This window comes from Marmota flaviventris, chromosome 3 (genome assembly GCF_047511675.1).
Source record: "Marmota flaviventris isolate mMarFla1 chromosome 3, mMarFla1.hap1, whole genome shotgun sequence".
Taxonomy (NCBI): domain Eukaryota; kingdom Metazoa; phylum Chordata; class Mammalia; order Rodentia; family Sciuridae; genus Marmota; species Marmota flaviventris.
The window spans coordinates 123,661,319-123,679,159 of record NC_092500.1 but is presented as its reverse complement, the minus strand read 5'-3'; the positions used below and the strand labels follow the sequence as shown (position 1 = coordinate 123,679,159).

The 17,841-nt window shown below is 42.5% G+C and overlaps 1 protein-coding gene across 1 annotated transcript in view; it reads left to right on the top strand.

Moving 5' to 3' along the window:
* Ano2 (anoctamin 2) overlaps positions 1 to 17,841 on the top strand; it is a 338,934-nt gene that overhangs the window by 279,041 nt on the left and 42,052 nt on the right. Inside the window, exons 16-18 of the mRNA XM_027951164.2 lie at positions 12,913 to 13,024; positions 15,531 to 15,588; positions 15,747 to 15,847. Of these exons, the coding sequence (XP_027806965.2) occupies positions 12,913 to 13,024; positions 15,531 to 15,588; positions 15,747 to 15,847 (271 nt within the window). The remainder of the gene's footprint in view (positions 1 to 12,912; positions 13,025 to 15,530; positions 15,589 to 15,746; positions 15,848 to 17,841) is intronic.

Here is a 17,841-nt window from a genome sequence, read left to right as displayed (position 1 = left end):
AATCTGGTATCGCTATACCGCCTGATTCACACTGCCCAGACTGAGTCAGGAGGATACACACAATTTGAACAGACCAATATCAATGGATGAAATAGAAGAAGCAATCAAAAGACTACCAACCAAGAAAAGCCCAGGACCGGATGGGTATACAGCGGAGTTTTACAAAACCTTTAAAGAAGAATTAATACCAATACTTTTCAAGTTATTTCAGGAAATAGAAAAAGAGGGAGCTCTTCCAAATACATTATATGAGGCCAACATCACCCTGATTCTGAAACCAGACAAAGACACCTTAAAGAAAGAGAACTACAGACTAATATCTCTAATGAACCTATATGCAAAAATCCTCAATAAAATTCTGGCGAATCAGATACAAAAACACATCAAAAAAATTGTGCACCGTGATCACGTAGGATTCATCCCTGGGATGCAAGGATGGTTCAATATACGGAAATCAATAAATGTTATTCACCACATCAATAGACTTAAAGATAAGAACCATATGATAATCTCGATAGATGCAGAAAAAGCATTCAACAAAGTACAGCATCCCTTTATGTTTAAAACATTAGAAAAACTAGGGATAACAGGAACTTACCTCAACATCGTAAAAGCTATCTATGCTAAGCCTCAGGCTAGCATCATTCTGAATGGAGAAAAATTGAAGGCATTCCCTCTAAAATCTGGAACAAGACAGGGATGCCCTCTATCACCACTTCTATTCAATATAGTTCTCGAAACACTGGCCAGAGCAATTAGACGAAAAAAATTAAAGGCATAAAAATAGGAAAAGAAGAACTTAAATTATCACTATTTGCGGAGGACATGATTCTATACCTAGAAGACCCAAAAGGATCTACAAAGAAACTACCAGAACTAATAAATGAATTCAGCAAAGTGGCAGGATATGAAATCAACACGCATAAATCAAAGGCATTTCTGTGTATCAGCGACAAAACTTCTGAAATGGAAATGAGGAAAAACACCCCATTCACAATATCCTCAAAAAAAAATAAAATACTTGGGAATCAGCCTAACAAAAGAGGTGAAAGATTTATACAATGAAAACTACAGAACCCTAAAGAGAGAAATAGAAGGAGATCTTAGAAGATGGAAAAATATACCCTGTTCATGGATAGGCAGAACTAACATCATCAAGATGGCGATATTACCAAAAGTTCTCTATAGGTTTAATGCAATGCCAATCAAAATCCCAATGGCATTTCTTGTAGAAATAGATAAAGCAATCATGAAATTCATATGGAAAAATAAAAGACCCAGAATAGCAAAAGCAACTCTAAGCAGGAAGTGTGAATCAGGAAATCTTAAATATACTGGGAAAACAAAAGAAAATACGGCAAAGGACCCAGGAGATTTAAAATGCAATGTGAATGAAGGTGGTCGGATGGCTCAGAGGATGGTGACAACTGAGTGGATCAGGTGCCCCATTCTGGGAGGATGGCTTTGGGGACATGCTCTGATTCCAGGCACCTGCCTCAAAGGCCTGCAAGCACAAGTAGGTTCATAGGCTTAGGGGTTCCACATGCTTTATTAAGTTTTAAAAATGAAAGGAGTTTTGAAGAAATTTCCACCAGGAAGTCTTGATTGTAAAACATGTCTTCCTATTTTAAGCTGTCCTCAGCAAAAGGCTATAATATATTAGTAGTAAGGAGAGAAGAGAGGGAAGAAAGGAAAAAGGAAGGGGAAAAATCAATACCAAAGACACCAATGACTGTCAGGGCATCAAAACTTTCTAAAAAAGAACATTTGGGGTGTATGGGGATGGGTCTAATTTTCCATAAAATGTAGACAATGTGTTTTGGGAGTTTTGCATGGTGAAAACCTTGGCTTTATTAGACCGAGGGCTCTGGACAGGGGTGTGGAAGTTGCAGTCAGCCTGCCCAGGAGCAGGGGTCCAAGGCAAGGGGCTGAGAGCATGGGTTGGAGTGAGACATTATGCGTGATGCCTAGATTGCTGGGAATTTGAAATCTTGCCTAAGATTCAGGTCTGCAGGAAGATATTTCCTTCCTTTCTTTCTCTGCCACCAGCTCCTGACTCACTGGGTAGCCTCAGGCAATAGGGTGAGGAGACTAGGCTGCCCCATCTGTGGAGGCTGTGAAAGGATGTAATGACAGGGGATTCTACCATTGTCTGAAGACCCCTCCATGATGTCAGTGCAAATTATTGAGAGGAGGTTGTTATAATTAAAAAAAAAAAAGACGTGATCATGGTTACAGCCCATGTTTGTAGAGCAGTTCATACTATTTTGATGAACCATTGTAAGTAACAATGCTACCTACAATAGTTTAGAATAACTGCTCAGGAGTCCTTCCCAACATGAGCTATTGCTATGAACACAACTCATTCCTTTTTCCTGCTTAATAACTAAAGCACTCATCTCTCCTCTTAGTAAGACATCCCATATATTCCTTCCCTCTGAATTTGCTAAGAACCTGGAGACCTAGACCAGCCAGGAAGGAAAGGAGCTATGGTGGTCATTCTCTGTTTGCCACCTCTTCTCTCTGGATTCCTTCTCCACCTGGATAGGGAATTTGGGGTGTCTCTTTCCTGCTTCTCCCTGACTCTGCCACATCTCTGGCAGACCTATAATCCTTCATAATCACAGCTCCTGCAGGATGAGTCCTCCTCCTTGGTCCTCTTTAGATTCCAGTGATACCATTTTCTCTCCTTGTCCCTTCACCGCTATAAGTAGCTTCTTCCTTAGAATCATGTCCTTTGACCCATTGGAGCTGGATTCTGTTTCTTGCTGGATAGTAGAAGGGGTGGGGCCAATGTCCACACTTGAACAGGGAGCCACCTGAGATGTGAACAGCCCTTGGTCCTTCAGGTTGCATTGTTCTACCACATTGTAGTTGGACCCACAGAAAAAGCTGGACCACTGCTGAGATGGCCTCTCCATGCTGCAGGTCCTGGACAGACTTCTGGGCTCTTCAAGGAAGGATGACCTTCTCCTTTGTGGTGGTGGTGGGGGTCAGTTAAGGGGCTGCCACTGCCAAGGTTCCCACTATCAGGACACATATGCACACCTCCCCTTTCATCTTCAAGATGATCCTAACAGAGTAGCAAGACAAAGGGCTCTCCTCTCTCCCTAGAAACCCTCCCTAGGAGCACAGAGCTTGAATTCATCAACCTGAAAAACACAACAGATCTGGTGACACACTATTTCCACCTCTCCAGGGGGAGGAGGCCCTTGGTAACTCCAGGGGATGCCGCCACCCCCAGTGATGCTGGAATGCCCATCCCTGACTTTCTAAGAGGGCTTTGTCTGGGATTTTCAGGTGACCCACTGGCACCTCTCCACTAAGTCTCTCATAATGCTCCTGGATACAGTGTAATAGTGTTTGAGCCTTACACTCTGCTTGGTGCTGCCTGGGTTTTATTTTTCTGGGTCTTTACAGCAAATGCTTAAGGAAAGTGCCATTTTAGGAATTAGGATATCAGTATACCAAAATTAAAAGGAAGCATTCCTGGAAACTCAAGCTCCTTTCTTGTGTTCATGAACAGAGTGAGATAGACAGGCCAAGGTTAATCAGCCTCAGGAAAAGAAGAGACACTGAGAAGTTAATCACCAAAGCCAAAAAGATCAAACTGGCAAAGACTCAAGAAGAAAGTAAATACATTAGATTTTTCTAAATATGATTGAAATAATTGTAATTCACTTCTTTATTTCACTGGGTACTTGAGCAATTCTTTAGAAATCAGTTCTTATTATGGCAGTACTACATAATGAATGCTTTTCTAAAGTCTGCATTTAATTAAAAGAAATACCTTTGTTTCTCAACTTATAAATAAGACATTTTTTTCTAGAGACAAGTACATTGTATACCATGATTTTTCACTAAATACTTTTATTTGTTGAAATTATATAAGTCATCATCAAGTGATTTTGTAAATAAGTGTGTTTTAAACATTATTGTTAAAAAGGCGGGGCGGAGCAGGGGGGCGCAGATTAAGATGCCAAGGCTCAGGAAGATAGACTCATGTATTTGGGAACTCTTGGCAGAAAAGGTCTCTGGGTTTCCAGCCCAGGGCTTTCCTCTATTCTTCATCATAACCTTGTGAGTTTCACCATAGAATACAGAAATTAGAAGACCAGAAATTAATCTTGGAAAAAGACTTGGGAAACCACCCAGTCGGACCTATGACACTGAGACCCCCACTTGCCTGAGGTTCTGATTCCTCAAAGTTACCTGGATACCTTGAAGGAGGGTTCTCAGTTCACACCGTGCTCCAGCTCCTTGGGTCGTGACTCAAGGAGACAAATGCATAGCGGACCAAGGACTCAGTGTGTCCAGCTTGGAGCTCTTAATTTTTCCTCCACATCTGTTACTTTTCACTCATTTTTTTTCCAACTCAAGAAAAGGCAACATCAACCATTCAAATGCTCCTGCCAAAACCCAGGTGTTATTCTGGATTTCTTTCCCTCGTTCACCACTAGAATTCAGTGTTGGTGAATATCGTCTATTCCGTTTTAGATCTATCCTAGATCTGACTGAGTTGCCCAGGTTCCAACCTAGGGTTGGTCAGTCCACTCCTACTTCATCTCTCTGCCTCCACTTTTGTCCCCCTTCCCCATGAAATCACAGTTTATTCTCTGTGATTTTAAAATTTTATTTCACCAAATCCCTTCCCTGCTCAGTCACATAGGCTTCCCATTGTGTAGCCTACAGGGCCCCAGATGAACTAGCTCCTCCTCCATCTCTAATTCCACACCATACTTCCTCCCAGCTCCTGTCACTTGGCCCTGTCTCTTCCTGCACAGTATTAGTTCTATCCTGCCCCCAGCCCTTTCCTCTTGCCATCGACACCTGGAACACTGCTAGCTGCTCAGTGCTGGCCCTGATCCTTCAGGCCATAGCTTAGTGGTCACCTCTTCAGAACTCTTTCTTGACCACTCCACCTTCAAGTCTTCTACCCACTTTTCTTCTCATCTCTCTCCATGTTCCTTTAATATGCATGACTCTGTAAAATGCTCTTGTTTGTCTCCCTCTAGAGCATGAGCTTCACATGACAGGGAACTTATTGGTTTGTTCACCATTGTACTCCGAGTCCCCAGTGCCTGGCATATAATCATCACTGGATAGATAAACGTTGAAAGAAAAGAGACAGCGAGGGGAAAAGTGAAAGCGTTCCCTTGGGGTTATCTTCCCTGAAAAAGACCTGAGGGACAAGGGTGTCTTGGTTTCCAGACCAGTGTAGATATTTATAAGGTGACCCATTGGTGTCATGGGACTTTCTGAGACTACAAAAATGACACCGGCTCTCCCACTGCTCCTGTCCTTGCCATAGGGAGAGTCTTCATAGGGCAATTGGAACATTCAAATGTTACATCCAAGTCCAGTGCCTAAACAGCACGTGGCTCCTGATGGGTGCTGCATGGGGGTTCTAGTGATGGCCCATAAAAGAACACGACAAATTCTCCATCAATCTCTGTATCTCTCTGTCTCTGTTTCTTTATCGCTTCCTCTGTCTGTCAGTCTCACTCTCAGGGTTCTCTCTCCCCCGCCCCTTACTCTCTTGTTTAGAACCTCTTTTTCTCAAAATGAGATGCCCCAGGGTCCAGATATCCCTGGGTAGCAGTGAAGCAGGCTGCTAGCCCACACATGTCCCTTAGTCTGGGGTGAAAGCTATCCTCCTGGTTGTAAGGGTTCCTTGTACTAAGAAGCTCTCCAGGGAAGCAGGAGCACCTCAGGTGCCCTCACTTCCCTTAGCCAATGTGCTGGCTGCCTACTGACCCAGTTGGCTGGCTTCTCCTCTGGTGATTCCCTCCCATGGCGCAGACAAGGCAGCAGCATCTCACTCAAGGCTCAGACAGTCCCTCCACCCACCCATTCACACACAAATGGAGGAGGACCAGATGGTTGGGCTGTCAGAAAACAGTGCTATTTGCCAAAGTTCCATTGCCCTGGGGGAGAGGCAGGGAGAACAGGCGCCTTTGCTCTTGGGCTCAGTCACATAGGCTCAGACCCTCCCTGCCTCCGTGCAGAGCAGAGCCAGGGTGGACTAGTGTAAATACACTCTTAGGCATCTCTTCACTTTATCTTTTGGCCATCATTATGCATCTGCTGGCTAGGGGCTATTGGGGAAACCAGTTTTGATGGGATGCTTTTCCAGGATTTAGATCCTGCAGCTGGTATGCTTTTGCTAGCCATGCTGTTTCCATATGATTAGGAAGGAACTCTGGGGACTTGGAGTCCTAAGCTGGCCCCTGGGACTAACTTAGGCTTTCATACTAATTATTTTCCAAGGCAGCTTACAGCTGGATCATTTGCACTCATATTTTTTCATGACACAATGCAACGAGGTTTAATCCTTAAAAGAAAGGGGGTTGGTGTCTGATCATGGGAGTGCTATCTGATCATCCATTCTGGTTTGAGATGCAGTCCTGTTGGAAATCTGCCCGCACAGGTTGAGAGCTAGATGAAACCTTCAGATGACTTCTAATTAACCTTGGGAGCTTCCTGGGGGAGGTGGGATTTCAGGGGCACATAAATGATGGTGAGGGGCTGCCTGCCTGTGGACTCACACTGCTACCACTTGACTCTCCTCCTTTATATGCCCATAGCAATGGTTTCTAGAAGCATTGTATTTGGAGTTCTGTGAAGCACAGCACTAGACCATTCCCTCATGGTCTCAGACCATCCAGAGTCTTGTGAGGAGATCCTGCTCCAGGCCTGAAAAGCAGATTGCCCTACCTAACCTGTAGGCATAATTCCACCCCAAATGGACTCTGTTTCATGTTTTCAGCCGCACGGGTTCTGTCACAGGCAGTTGAGGTGCCCTGTGTTGGCTGTTGAAGGAGATCCAAAAGCCATACTGGAGCTCCAGCCTTTAGCATTCCAAAGCTCCATTGTCTCTCACTGTGAGGTGTTCCCTGAGGTCCTCCTTCCCCAAAAGGCTCAACAAGTGCACACCATGGCCACAGGGCCTTTCTGAGGTGGGGGGACCCAGCTGATTTAGTGGCCTATCAAGTGGATTTGAATTGTTTATTGGAAATGCCCATTATTTATGGTGGCTCATGGCCCTAAAACCACAGGCAAATGCTGCTTTTAGAAATAAAACTAATAAATAATAGTCTGGCCCATAATTTATCAGTATAGAGGAAGGGAGCCATTCATTTCTATTTGGAGCAAATAGGTCTGAAAGCAACAGATTCTCTTTTTCAGAGAACTGGAGGAAATTCCTGTAGGGAGTAGAAGATCTGAGTACAGACAGTTCAAAGGGGATTATGAAAGGAAATTAAAGACACGTGCCACTCGATACCTCTTCCTAATCCCCTTCCAGACATATTTACAAGACAAATTTTCTAATTTTTCAGACCCTCAGACCTGATTATTTATTTTTTTGGTGATATTGGTTTTAATTTCCTTACTCCAAAATTTAAGAGAGATGAATTGTAGTTAAGTTACTTTTCAATTGAATGTCTCAGGCATGCTGAGCAGAGGCTCAAATTCCTTTTCTTTCTTTCTTTTTTTTTTTTTTTTAAAGAAAAATATCCTATGGGAAAGTCCCTTCTTTCCTTTCTTCCTTCTTTTCTTCCTTCCTTCTCTCCTTCCTTCCCTCCTTCCTCTACCTCCTCTTTCCCCACCTCCCCTCCTGCCCCTCCTCTTCCTTCTCCACCATCATCATTTCCATCTCTCCTACCCCATTCTATTCTCTCTGGTTTGTAACCCAGACACAACAGCATCCTGTGGACAGTCTCTATTCATGCCCCTGTGCCTATCCTGAAGTAAGACTTAGTCCTTTAGCACATCCTACAAGGGCAAACCTAGAATATTATGAATTTTTAGTGAAGGGTGAATCTTTCACTAAAGATGAATCTTAATGAATATTTTGTGGGAAACTAAATAAAGTTGTCATACTAAAAATCTCACAGAAGAAGCTAATAAAGATTTGTACTGGGTGTCTCCACCCATTTCTCCTCTGGCTCAGCTGTCTCATTGCCCTGTCTGCCCTTCCCCTCCCACTGCACCAACTCCTCCTCCTTTTCTGCATCCTACAACTAATTTCATAGACCTTCTCTTACTTAGGAAAGTTTAGCTCTCTTTATGCTGCTGCTTTTGCATCTTCACACCTGTTATCCTACTCAGCAAAGAAAGTTCCCTCCTTTGGATTTTTTTTTTTTTAGTACTGGGGATTGAACTCAGGGGCACCTTGACCATTGAGCCATGTCTTAGCCCTATTTTATATTTTATTTATAGACAGGGTCTTACCGCGTTGCTTAGCACCTCACTGTTGCTGAGGCTGTCTCAGCCTCCCTAGCTGCTAGGATTACAGGCATTGCGCCTGGCTCCTCCTTGAATGTAATTGTGGTATATGATAATTTTTTTATTCTTCCAAATATTTTTTCCTGGCTTTCATTCATTCGTTTATTCAGTACCTGCACCTCATAGAATATGTCTGGCAACAGCTGTGACCTGTCCAGATGTATCTCCGTGATCTTGTTTATTGTAATTTTTTTTTTTAAAGCCTGTAACTGTATGTGGCAGGGCCGGGGCAGGAGGGAGAAAAAATGATCAGGTGAAGAGCCACAGAAGAGATCACTGCTATGAGATCTAAACTGAAAGTGACCTTAGAAATCAATAGCAGGCGTTTCCACTTGGGCCTCAGAATTGTTTCCTCTATCAAGGGCAAAAAGGATCAGGTTGAGGAAGGTGATGTGGGATCGTAGGGCCAGTGAAGACCTGATGCACATAAATCAAACAGCAAGGCACTGGCCTTTGTTGGGGCAAGATTTGTAGCAGGGGAAGGAAAGACCTTAGAAATTTAAGATCTAGGGCACTTACTAACATGCATGAACTAAGGAAGAAACAACAGAAGTGGCAGAGTTGGCTGTAAATGGTGAGTACAAGTCATTATCTGAATGATTATTTGGTGAAACAGTGTGAGATCACTCAGATCTTTTATCTATGAGGCTATCCATTCAGGCATGTCAAGAAGGAGAAAACCGCAAAACGATCAATCAGCTAAGGTAGATTTTTCCAGCTTCATTTCCTATACAGTTACAATACTGTCCAGATTTCATAGCAGGCAATGCTATTGCCAATATAGTGAAAAAGAATCTCTGAGCGTTCCCATCCTCAGACCCCCTCCAAGCCCATGGGACTTGTCTCTTCCTGTGGAGTCTCCTTAGTAGTCCCCTGCTCGTGTTTGTTAGAGGTTCCTTCTGTTGTTCTCCTATCATTAGGACTAATACTGTTTTACTCCTCCATCTCCATCTTAGAAGAGTCCTCTCTGAATTATTGCAAATATTTCTTGGACCTCCAAAAAGTTGTTGCTCTCTCAGTTTTGGAGGATATGCTGTTTGGAGGATGTTATAATAAATTCTCAATGACTTATTCTAAAGGATAAGAGTATCACACTCAAATACTTTGTCTCTCACACACATTTCTCCTCACCTATTGTCAATCACTGGCTGAACAGATTCACAGAGCTTTGCCTTTCAGGCTGCTCCCAGTGACCTCTCAGCCTGCTCAGAAGCACTGCCCCTACTTCCCAAGGACCCCCGTTGGAGTGGGCCTTTCCCTTCATTTAGAAATGTAAGCTAGTGTCTCAGAACTTATATCCCAGAATACCACCTTCATTAGTCAATTGAGCAACTCTAGCCATGAAGCCTGTTCTGTAGATATGTTGTAAACCTCCAAGATTGATTTCTTGCTCATGTCACAGCCAGATGATTGGAGGGTCTTCAGTTGGGAGATCTGAAATTTCTCCTTTGGGTGGCACTGTTATGCTCTAGGGGCTGGAAGTCTTCCCTGGGAGGTGAGGGAAGAGAGACAGAGAAGACCTCGCAGGAGATGTGAGGGACAAGGCTTGGAAGTGGCAGACTTCACTTCCACTCATATCTCACTGGCTACCACTCATTCACATTGCCCTTACCTGGTATGTATCCAAGAGGAGGGGAGGAGCTTGATGAGCCTAGGCCAATGTCTGTGTCACAGTCTCCCCCAGGGAGCATGGGAGGCCCCACACAAGCAGGACCCCTACAGGTGTGCTCTTATGTCCCCTGGGTCTTCTCCCCACCACAGGCCTTACTCTAGATGGATTTTTAGTGTTAAAGTTTGTGTTCACCTACACACACATGTATATATACATATATGTATGTATATGTATTTCATATATGTATGTATATATGAATTTCAAATTTACTTAAAATAGTTACCAAACATAATATTTAAAATAATTGAATGTGATAGACATCATTATCCAAAGTACATGTATGAAGACACAAATTGGGTGTCAACATATTTATATATAAGCAGAGATATGAAAAATTGTGGTATATATGTGTAATAAGATTTGTAATGCATTCCACTGTCAATTTTTTTTAAATCAATAAGAAATATTTACCAAATGTAATATTTTCTAAACAAAGCCTTATGAAGTTGAAAATGCTCAAGAAAGTAATATGATTCTCTATGGTTCTCAGTCTCCAGGCGTGTTCTCTGGCAACTGGGTCCCCACACATAAATCATGTCTAGGTGATCTTCAAGCTGCATCTGTAGAAGTCAAGGGCACCTTGGAGGTTCTCCAAGACTTGGGGTAGAGGTTAGGTGCTTTTGATTTCCACCAAAGAATGATCTTTATGCAGGCAGTTGTTCAGTGAGAAGGAGGTTGCTACTAATTATCTACAAATACTCAAGCCTGAGACCCAGCATTGACATGAATTAAGGACTCACTGTGCCATGTAGGAAATAAGATTATGGATATGCAGGCTTTTCTAAGAGCCCCTTCTTCCGGGATAGGGGAGATAACACCCTACGTTTCTAGTTAAATCTGGAAGAGACTTGACCTTGTGTGAGAAGTTTTCCACAAAGAATTTGCTCAGTGAAGTTCATAGAAGGACAGGGTGCAGGCTTTATGCATCTCAGCATGGTAACAGGCACGAAATCAGTGAACTCAACAGTGACAAACATTTCTCAGGTGCTTCATGTTAGGATGGGGAGGTGAGAGAGAACATAAGATGCAAACATTGATGTCAAAGATCCTGATTTTAAAATACAATATAAAAAATGTCTTTAGAGGTGGACAGATTTAGGTTCAAATCTTACCTCTATTGCTTACTGGTTTTGTGATTTTGAGTGAGGTTCTAATCTCTGGGCCTCTGGGCCTTCATATATAAAACTGAAAGATAATACCCACCTCACATAGATAGCTGAGGATTAAGTGACATAGCAAACTATACACCTGTGTACAGTGCCATCTGTGGAGCAGCTTGGAGCCAACACTCTTATGCAGTACTCACAGCCCCTTGAACCACTCTAAAGGTCACCTTCAGACATTGTCAATTCACACCAATGACTTCCTATAGCTGTCTGTCTGCAGACATTCTCTGGTTCTAGGAATATTCTCAGCCCATGTATAAGACAGAGTAGAAGTGCCAGGGAGCTAAGTTTGACAGTGACTTTCAGTCAGGAGGCACTCCCACTTGCTCTCCCCTCAGTGTGAATTCACAGAGCTCCCTAGAAAGTCCTCAGTGAAACTGAGCTCCAACCACCTGGAACATTAACCTGTGAGTCCCAGTTGCGTGCAGCATCAACCTGCTCATGAGCATACCCTGTGTCTTCCCTCCCTTCTCTGTCCCACCATCCCATTCCCTCACCTTGCTTCCATGGAGAACCTCCCAAATAAACTACCAATTCCTAAATCTCTGACTTACTGGGATCTGGATAAGTGTACATGGACATTGTGACAGCTATATTACTATTAATTTTCAAAATACATGAATATATATAGTTAATACAGAGAGATATAAACACTATAAAAGAAAACAGAAAAAATATTACTCCTAGCTGAAGGCATCTGGGAAAGCTTCCTGGAGAAGATTATGGGTAACATTTATTCTAGACGTTCAAGAATGCAAAGGTGGTGTACATGAGAATATGGATCCGAGAAGGGCATTCCAAGGGAATGCCATGTAAGTGAGGTCAGGGCAATGATGGGCTCTCTATGAACCAGAAAGCATACCTTCCCGAACACTGAATCTTCCTTGATCTTGACTTCTAAACCTTCTGAATTATAAGAAATAATTTTCTGATTTTTATAAGCTACCTAGGTTATTTCATTTCATTATAGCAGCCCAAATTAATACTCTGTAGCCTCTGATTTTTGCCAAGTCATTTGTCAATCTGTAGAGTCCCCACCGTGCATCCCACACAGTTGCCTACTGAAGCTTCCCAGGTGTCTCAAGTCTTCTGAAGGCACTGGTGGGGTTTCTGCTCAGGGCTCCTCAGGATCCTGGAATGTCAGCTCACTCCTGGACCTGATAGAACACACAAGGGCTGTAACCTGTGAGCTGGGGACCCTAGGCTCAGGCTGTGTTTGTCTCACTCATCTGAGAAGCCTCCGTCATTTGAGAAATGATGACAAGGTGTCTCAGCCTATCCAGAGGACATGCCAATGAATGGTTACCTGACAAAAATGAAGAAGGAGTAAAAAGAACAAGGCCTAGCTGCCCTATTGGCTCTAGTTCAGTGGTCAACAAGTCGTTTTAGTTGGAGACCTTCGTTTCAGTAAAATCTTGTAGAAGCTGAAGTTATACAGGTATAATTGGAGTTCCCTTTGACAGAGCAAAGAATGGGAGTTGGAAATTCTGCTTTCTCAGGCTCTTCTTTGAGGAGCACAGTGTGAAACCATTGCTTGAGTGTCAAGAAGAGGGAGGTTGAAGGAGAAAAGTGAAGAATGTAGTTTTTGCTTTCTATAGCCTCAGATTCTCTGATGAAATATTTGGGCCTTCCAGATGAATTCAGTTCTAACATGCCAGAGAGATGGGTCTCTTGGTTTCAATTTGGAAGGAGTAAATTGGGAGACAATGACTCAGGCTAAGGTCAAGACTCTGGAGAGGTGAGAAATCTCATTTCTCTCTAATCAAATTTGGTCTTCTCTTGTAGAGGTTCCAAAAACAGAACAGACTTTTGAAGAGCGCCTGATACTCAAGGCTTTCTTGCTAAAATTTGTCAATGCCTATTCACCCATCTTCTATGTGGCCTTTTTCAAGGGGAGGTGAGTATAATGGTATCTCGTGGAAAAGTGATTTTGTCACCAATTCTGGGTCCTTCACTGTCAGGACATGTAAGGCTAGTCCATCCCCATTGTCTACTCACATCCTCATTCCGGTTCTCCAACTTCGTCTCCTCTTGGAGCAGTAAATCATTCTGAATTAGCGTCTTCAGAGTCTGACAACCAGGGAAACTATACTGGAATTTGGTGTCTCCTTTGAGGACAAGGCAGGGAGTGGAGGGCATTGCATGTCTAGCACTCAGTGGCGCTTGGTTCTTGCAATGCAATTGTGGTGCTAACTACTTGAAATTAAGATAGACTTCACAGGTTAAGGCCACTGTCCTTCACAAGACTGTCCTCACTTCATATACCATATGCTAACTCTGAGATTCTCAGGATGTTAGCAATTCTGATCCACTGGTTATAAATTCCAGGATTCCCACTCTCCTCTCAGGTATATTAATTCATTAGAATGACTCACAGAACTCACAATGAGCTATATTTACACTTACACTTTTATTGTAGTAAAAGGATACAAATCTAAACATGCACATGGGAGAGGAGATAGGTTGCGGTTTCAGAGGGTCCTAATCATGTCTGTAAGACTCGTCACCCTCCTGGTACATCCATGTGTATCAACAACTAGAAAGCTCACCTAAGTTTTGGTATCCAGAAGTTTAATTGGGATTTCTTTACTTAGACATAATTGATTGAATCACTTACCATGTAGTTGAGCTCAATCTCTAGTTTCCTTCCCCCACTGAGGATATAATGCTATCACTTGGCTAAAAGCCCCAACCAATTGGTTAGTCTTTCTGGCCTCCTCTGACTTCATCCTGAGTAATCTCATTAGCATGAATGTAGGTGTAGTCCCAATAGCCCACCATGAAAAACAGTCCTATCACTCTGGAAATTCCAAGGATTTAGGGGCTTCTCTCAAGAACCAGGGATAAAACTAATAAATTCTTTATTGTACAATAGATCTGGAAATAAAATAATTTATGATAAATTACTTTTTGTGGTCAGGCCAGTTGGCTACTACAAGCAGATTTCCCAGGAGACATATACCAACTGTATTAGACAAGCTTCCCTAGAACTGGAAGTTCATCAACCAGGCAGTGCTATTAGGAACTGTCATTATTCACATTGGGTAGTATTTTATAAGTGTTTGTGACTCAAAACACAAACCGCTCTGCAGGACCTCTGCCCTTGGCTTCTAATGAAAGTATAGTAGCAGAGCCAGCTATGGTGATACACACCTATTATAGGATTATCCCAACTACTTGAGAAGCCTAGTCAGGAAGACCCAAGTGCAAGGTCAACCTGGGCAACTTAGCAAGACCCTGTCTCACAATAAGAAATTAAAAGGACTGGGGATGTCACTCAGTGGTAAAGTGTCCCTGGTTTCAATTCCCAGTAACACACACACACACGCACACACACACACGCTGGGAATCATCCATATTAATGAGAAATTAATGAGTATATATTTTTCTAGTGCTTTCTATCTAGATTTGATAGCAAGGGCAAATCACACACATAGTTCAGACAAAAGGGTGTTTGATGTTTAGGTAAATCTGTGGTATATTGGAAGAGATAGTCTTGGCAACAATACCACTGTAAACTGTGACAAGTGCTATAGGAAGAGGTGTTAAAGTGTTGGGGGGCTGCGGTACAGTGCTTGCCTAGCATGTGTGAGACCCTGAGTTCCATTCCCAATACCACAAGAAGAAAGGAAAGGAAAGGGTGTGAAACCATATAATTATAAACAGAAACAAGAAGACCTCAGATAAGGAAAGATTCAAGTGGAGCTTTCCATGGATGAATAGGATTTCAATGGGTGGATAAGGGGATGCCATTTTAAATAAGCAAGACTTTTGATCATCTGTCTGGCTTCATTGGCTGGCTTTTACCTATCTAATTCCCCATCTGTCCAGTCATCTTATCCCTGAATAAAATATCATCTATATAGAAGGGGAATGAGACAGACTTCCTTTCATTTAAATATTTTTAGTGAGAAAAAAAAAATCAAGATATTCTTTCTTTTCTGATCTCGGGAATTTCCACTGGCAACTTTAGTCAGTCAAACCTTGATTTCCTTGGGAAGTCATAAGCCCTCAATAAAGAGCTGCACACAATTCAATTCTTGACACTGGTGAAGAGAAGAAGGTGCATAGAGAATACACTTCGACTCCAGACATCATTGTGCTTAGTCTCAGAGATCACATCCACACCCACAAACACATACACACTCCTCGTACCCCTTCTCAGCTCCACACCACACTCAGTCTTAGCCCCTGCCCAGCTTTACTTCTGTCCACTACAATTTGACTGGGTTAAGAGGTTAAGAAGTGAACTTTAGTGTTTTAGGTGATAATTGGTTGCCTATCCCAGAGTGATGTGCTACCTCCCTGTACTCTCAAGGAGGACATTGGATGAGAATGCACATCCTCAAGCAGCCCTGGCACGTTCCATCTTCTGTAACTCTTCCCATACCTTTTGATTTCAGGTTTGTGGGCAGACCTGGAAGCTACGTCTATGTGTTTGATGGTTACCGCATGGAAGAGGCAAGTACAGCCACTGGTGTTTCCTGTCTGGCTAGCGTTTTATAGATGTATCCCCATCCCGGCCCCATTTTTATCCCCATCACAGCATTTCGGGGCCCTTGCTTCTCTGAGCTCCACTTGACCTAACTGCTTCTTTCTTTGTCGTCTCCTTCCCGCAGTGTGCTCCAGGGGGCTGCCTCATGGAACTCTGCATTCAGCTCAGCATCATCATGTTGGGGAAGCAGTTGATCCAGAACAACATCTTTGAGATTGGAGTCCCGTAAGTAACAAATTTCACTTTCTCTTTGCTGCCAGAGGCTAGCCCAGAAGTACCAGACTTTGAGCACAATTTTTATGGTCTCTCCTCTTATCATTTAGCTTGGCTATTTACTTCCTCTGTCTTCTTGTCAATAAATTTTCCCATGGAGTAATTCCACTCCCACTGACCTTGTGTGCCAATCTGACCTGGGATGTTAGTGGCTCAGAAAGATTTAGCACTTGCTTAAATTCACAGAACGAAGAAATGGCAGAGATAGAAGTTAGGTATCTCAGATCCTAAAGTGAATAATATTTTTAATCCTATTTGGTCTCTGAGGATGGTGGAAAGATGAGTATGAAAGTTTGACGCATGATGGAATCATTTCGAAAAATCTCAGAAAAGTAAATGTTAAAGATATAATCTCAGGAAGGGAAGGATGAATAGTTGGTGAAACACAGAATGAGTTGTTTTCATGTAGATTCTTTACCCTTTCTCCATGGTTTTATGCATGTTTCATAGAAGGACTTCTTTCAATCAGGCTTTGCATGGAAATGGTCATGAAAATAAACACTGAACCGCAGGCCCCCAAAGAAAAAAAGATGGAACGAATTAAAACCTACCTACAGGTCCAAGAAAAATGTAACCTCTTCTATGTTTTCCTTCTATTGCTTTGTAGTTTTAAAGAAGAATCTATTTCAGGGGACCTTTTAAGGCAGCCAGCATCACAGAGCCAGGGATAATCAGAGGAAATGCTAAGAGGGTGGGTCAGCTGTCTTGAGGACCAATTGCAAGATTTGACCATTCTGGGGTGCAACCGCCAGAGGGTGCCTGTAGGGCTAGTTGAAGATTGTGTGATATGCTCTATCTCCCTGTTAGAAACTTACTATGCATATTATACTAATGGTTCTAAAAGTCCTCCAAGAAAAAAATCTTTGGTTAATTCCTTTCTTTCCAACTGAACTTGAACATGTTATTGCTTAGGGTTCTTAATTGCAGCCATTGGAATCATTCTGACTAGTTTAAGTGGCCAAATAATTTAACAAGTGGCTACCAGAATGTTTTTTTTAAGGGCCAGAGAATCTGGCTCTGAACTACATGGCTAGGAATAACACTGTCCATACTGCAGGAGGGCTTTCAAGGAATACCACTGCCTCCATCTCTTGGCTTACATGGCTGAAATGTGGAAAGAAAAATCATATATGGAATGATTCTTTTCTTCCCAAAGATTTTTAGTTTGGGAGACAAAATAGCCTGTAGTTACTGGGTGCTCTGTATGTAATCTGAACTCCTTCAGAGTAAAGGTCAAGAATTTGGAGGCAGTTTGAGAAGCTTCAAAAGCAGAGGGGTTTCTTCCAGGGTGAGTCTGTGTCTTGAAAGGAAATATCACCATCATTTGTTACAAGATGGTCTGCCATAATTTCTCTTAAAGAAACCATTGCATGTGGATATTTTTTATAAACAATCAATAGATTAACTCTGGTCTTCTCACAAACACTGCCCCACAATAGGTGTTGCTACAGGTGGAAAAGGTAAATCTCATAGAGATGGCAGCTCCTTGACCAAGATGTTGGGACATGTCAGGGACGTGGCAAAGGCAAGAGCCAGAAACCAGTTAAATCCACTTAAAGTTCACTAAGTCCTAGGTTCCTTGGGTTGAATGGAGACACTAGAAGAGATATGGCCCGATCTCTTTCTCCATGTAAAATTCTACATTATACACCTGCCACCATGGGAGCTATCACTCTCTGAAAGATACTTTCTAGTCTTCCTCAGAAACAGACAGCTAAAGTTATAATAAAGAAAATTTAGTTTACCTGGGGAAAAACCCCATTTTAAATGGAGCTGTAATTTATGAAATGACAATCCTTGACATTTCTTCATAACATTGTTTTGTTCCAGTTCTCCAGTTGGGTCTTGCCATCACATACCATTAATTAGATGGAACACCTAGTGTTATTTTCTGCCCACATACTGGGACAGCTTCAGGTGGCACCTAGCCAGACACTTTTTCTAGA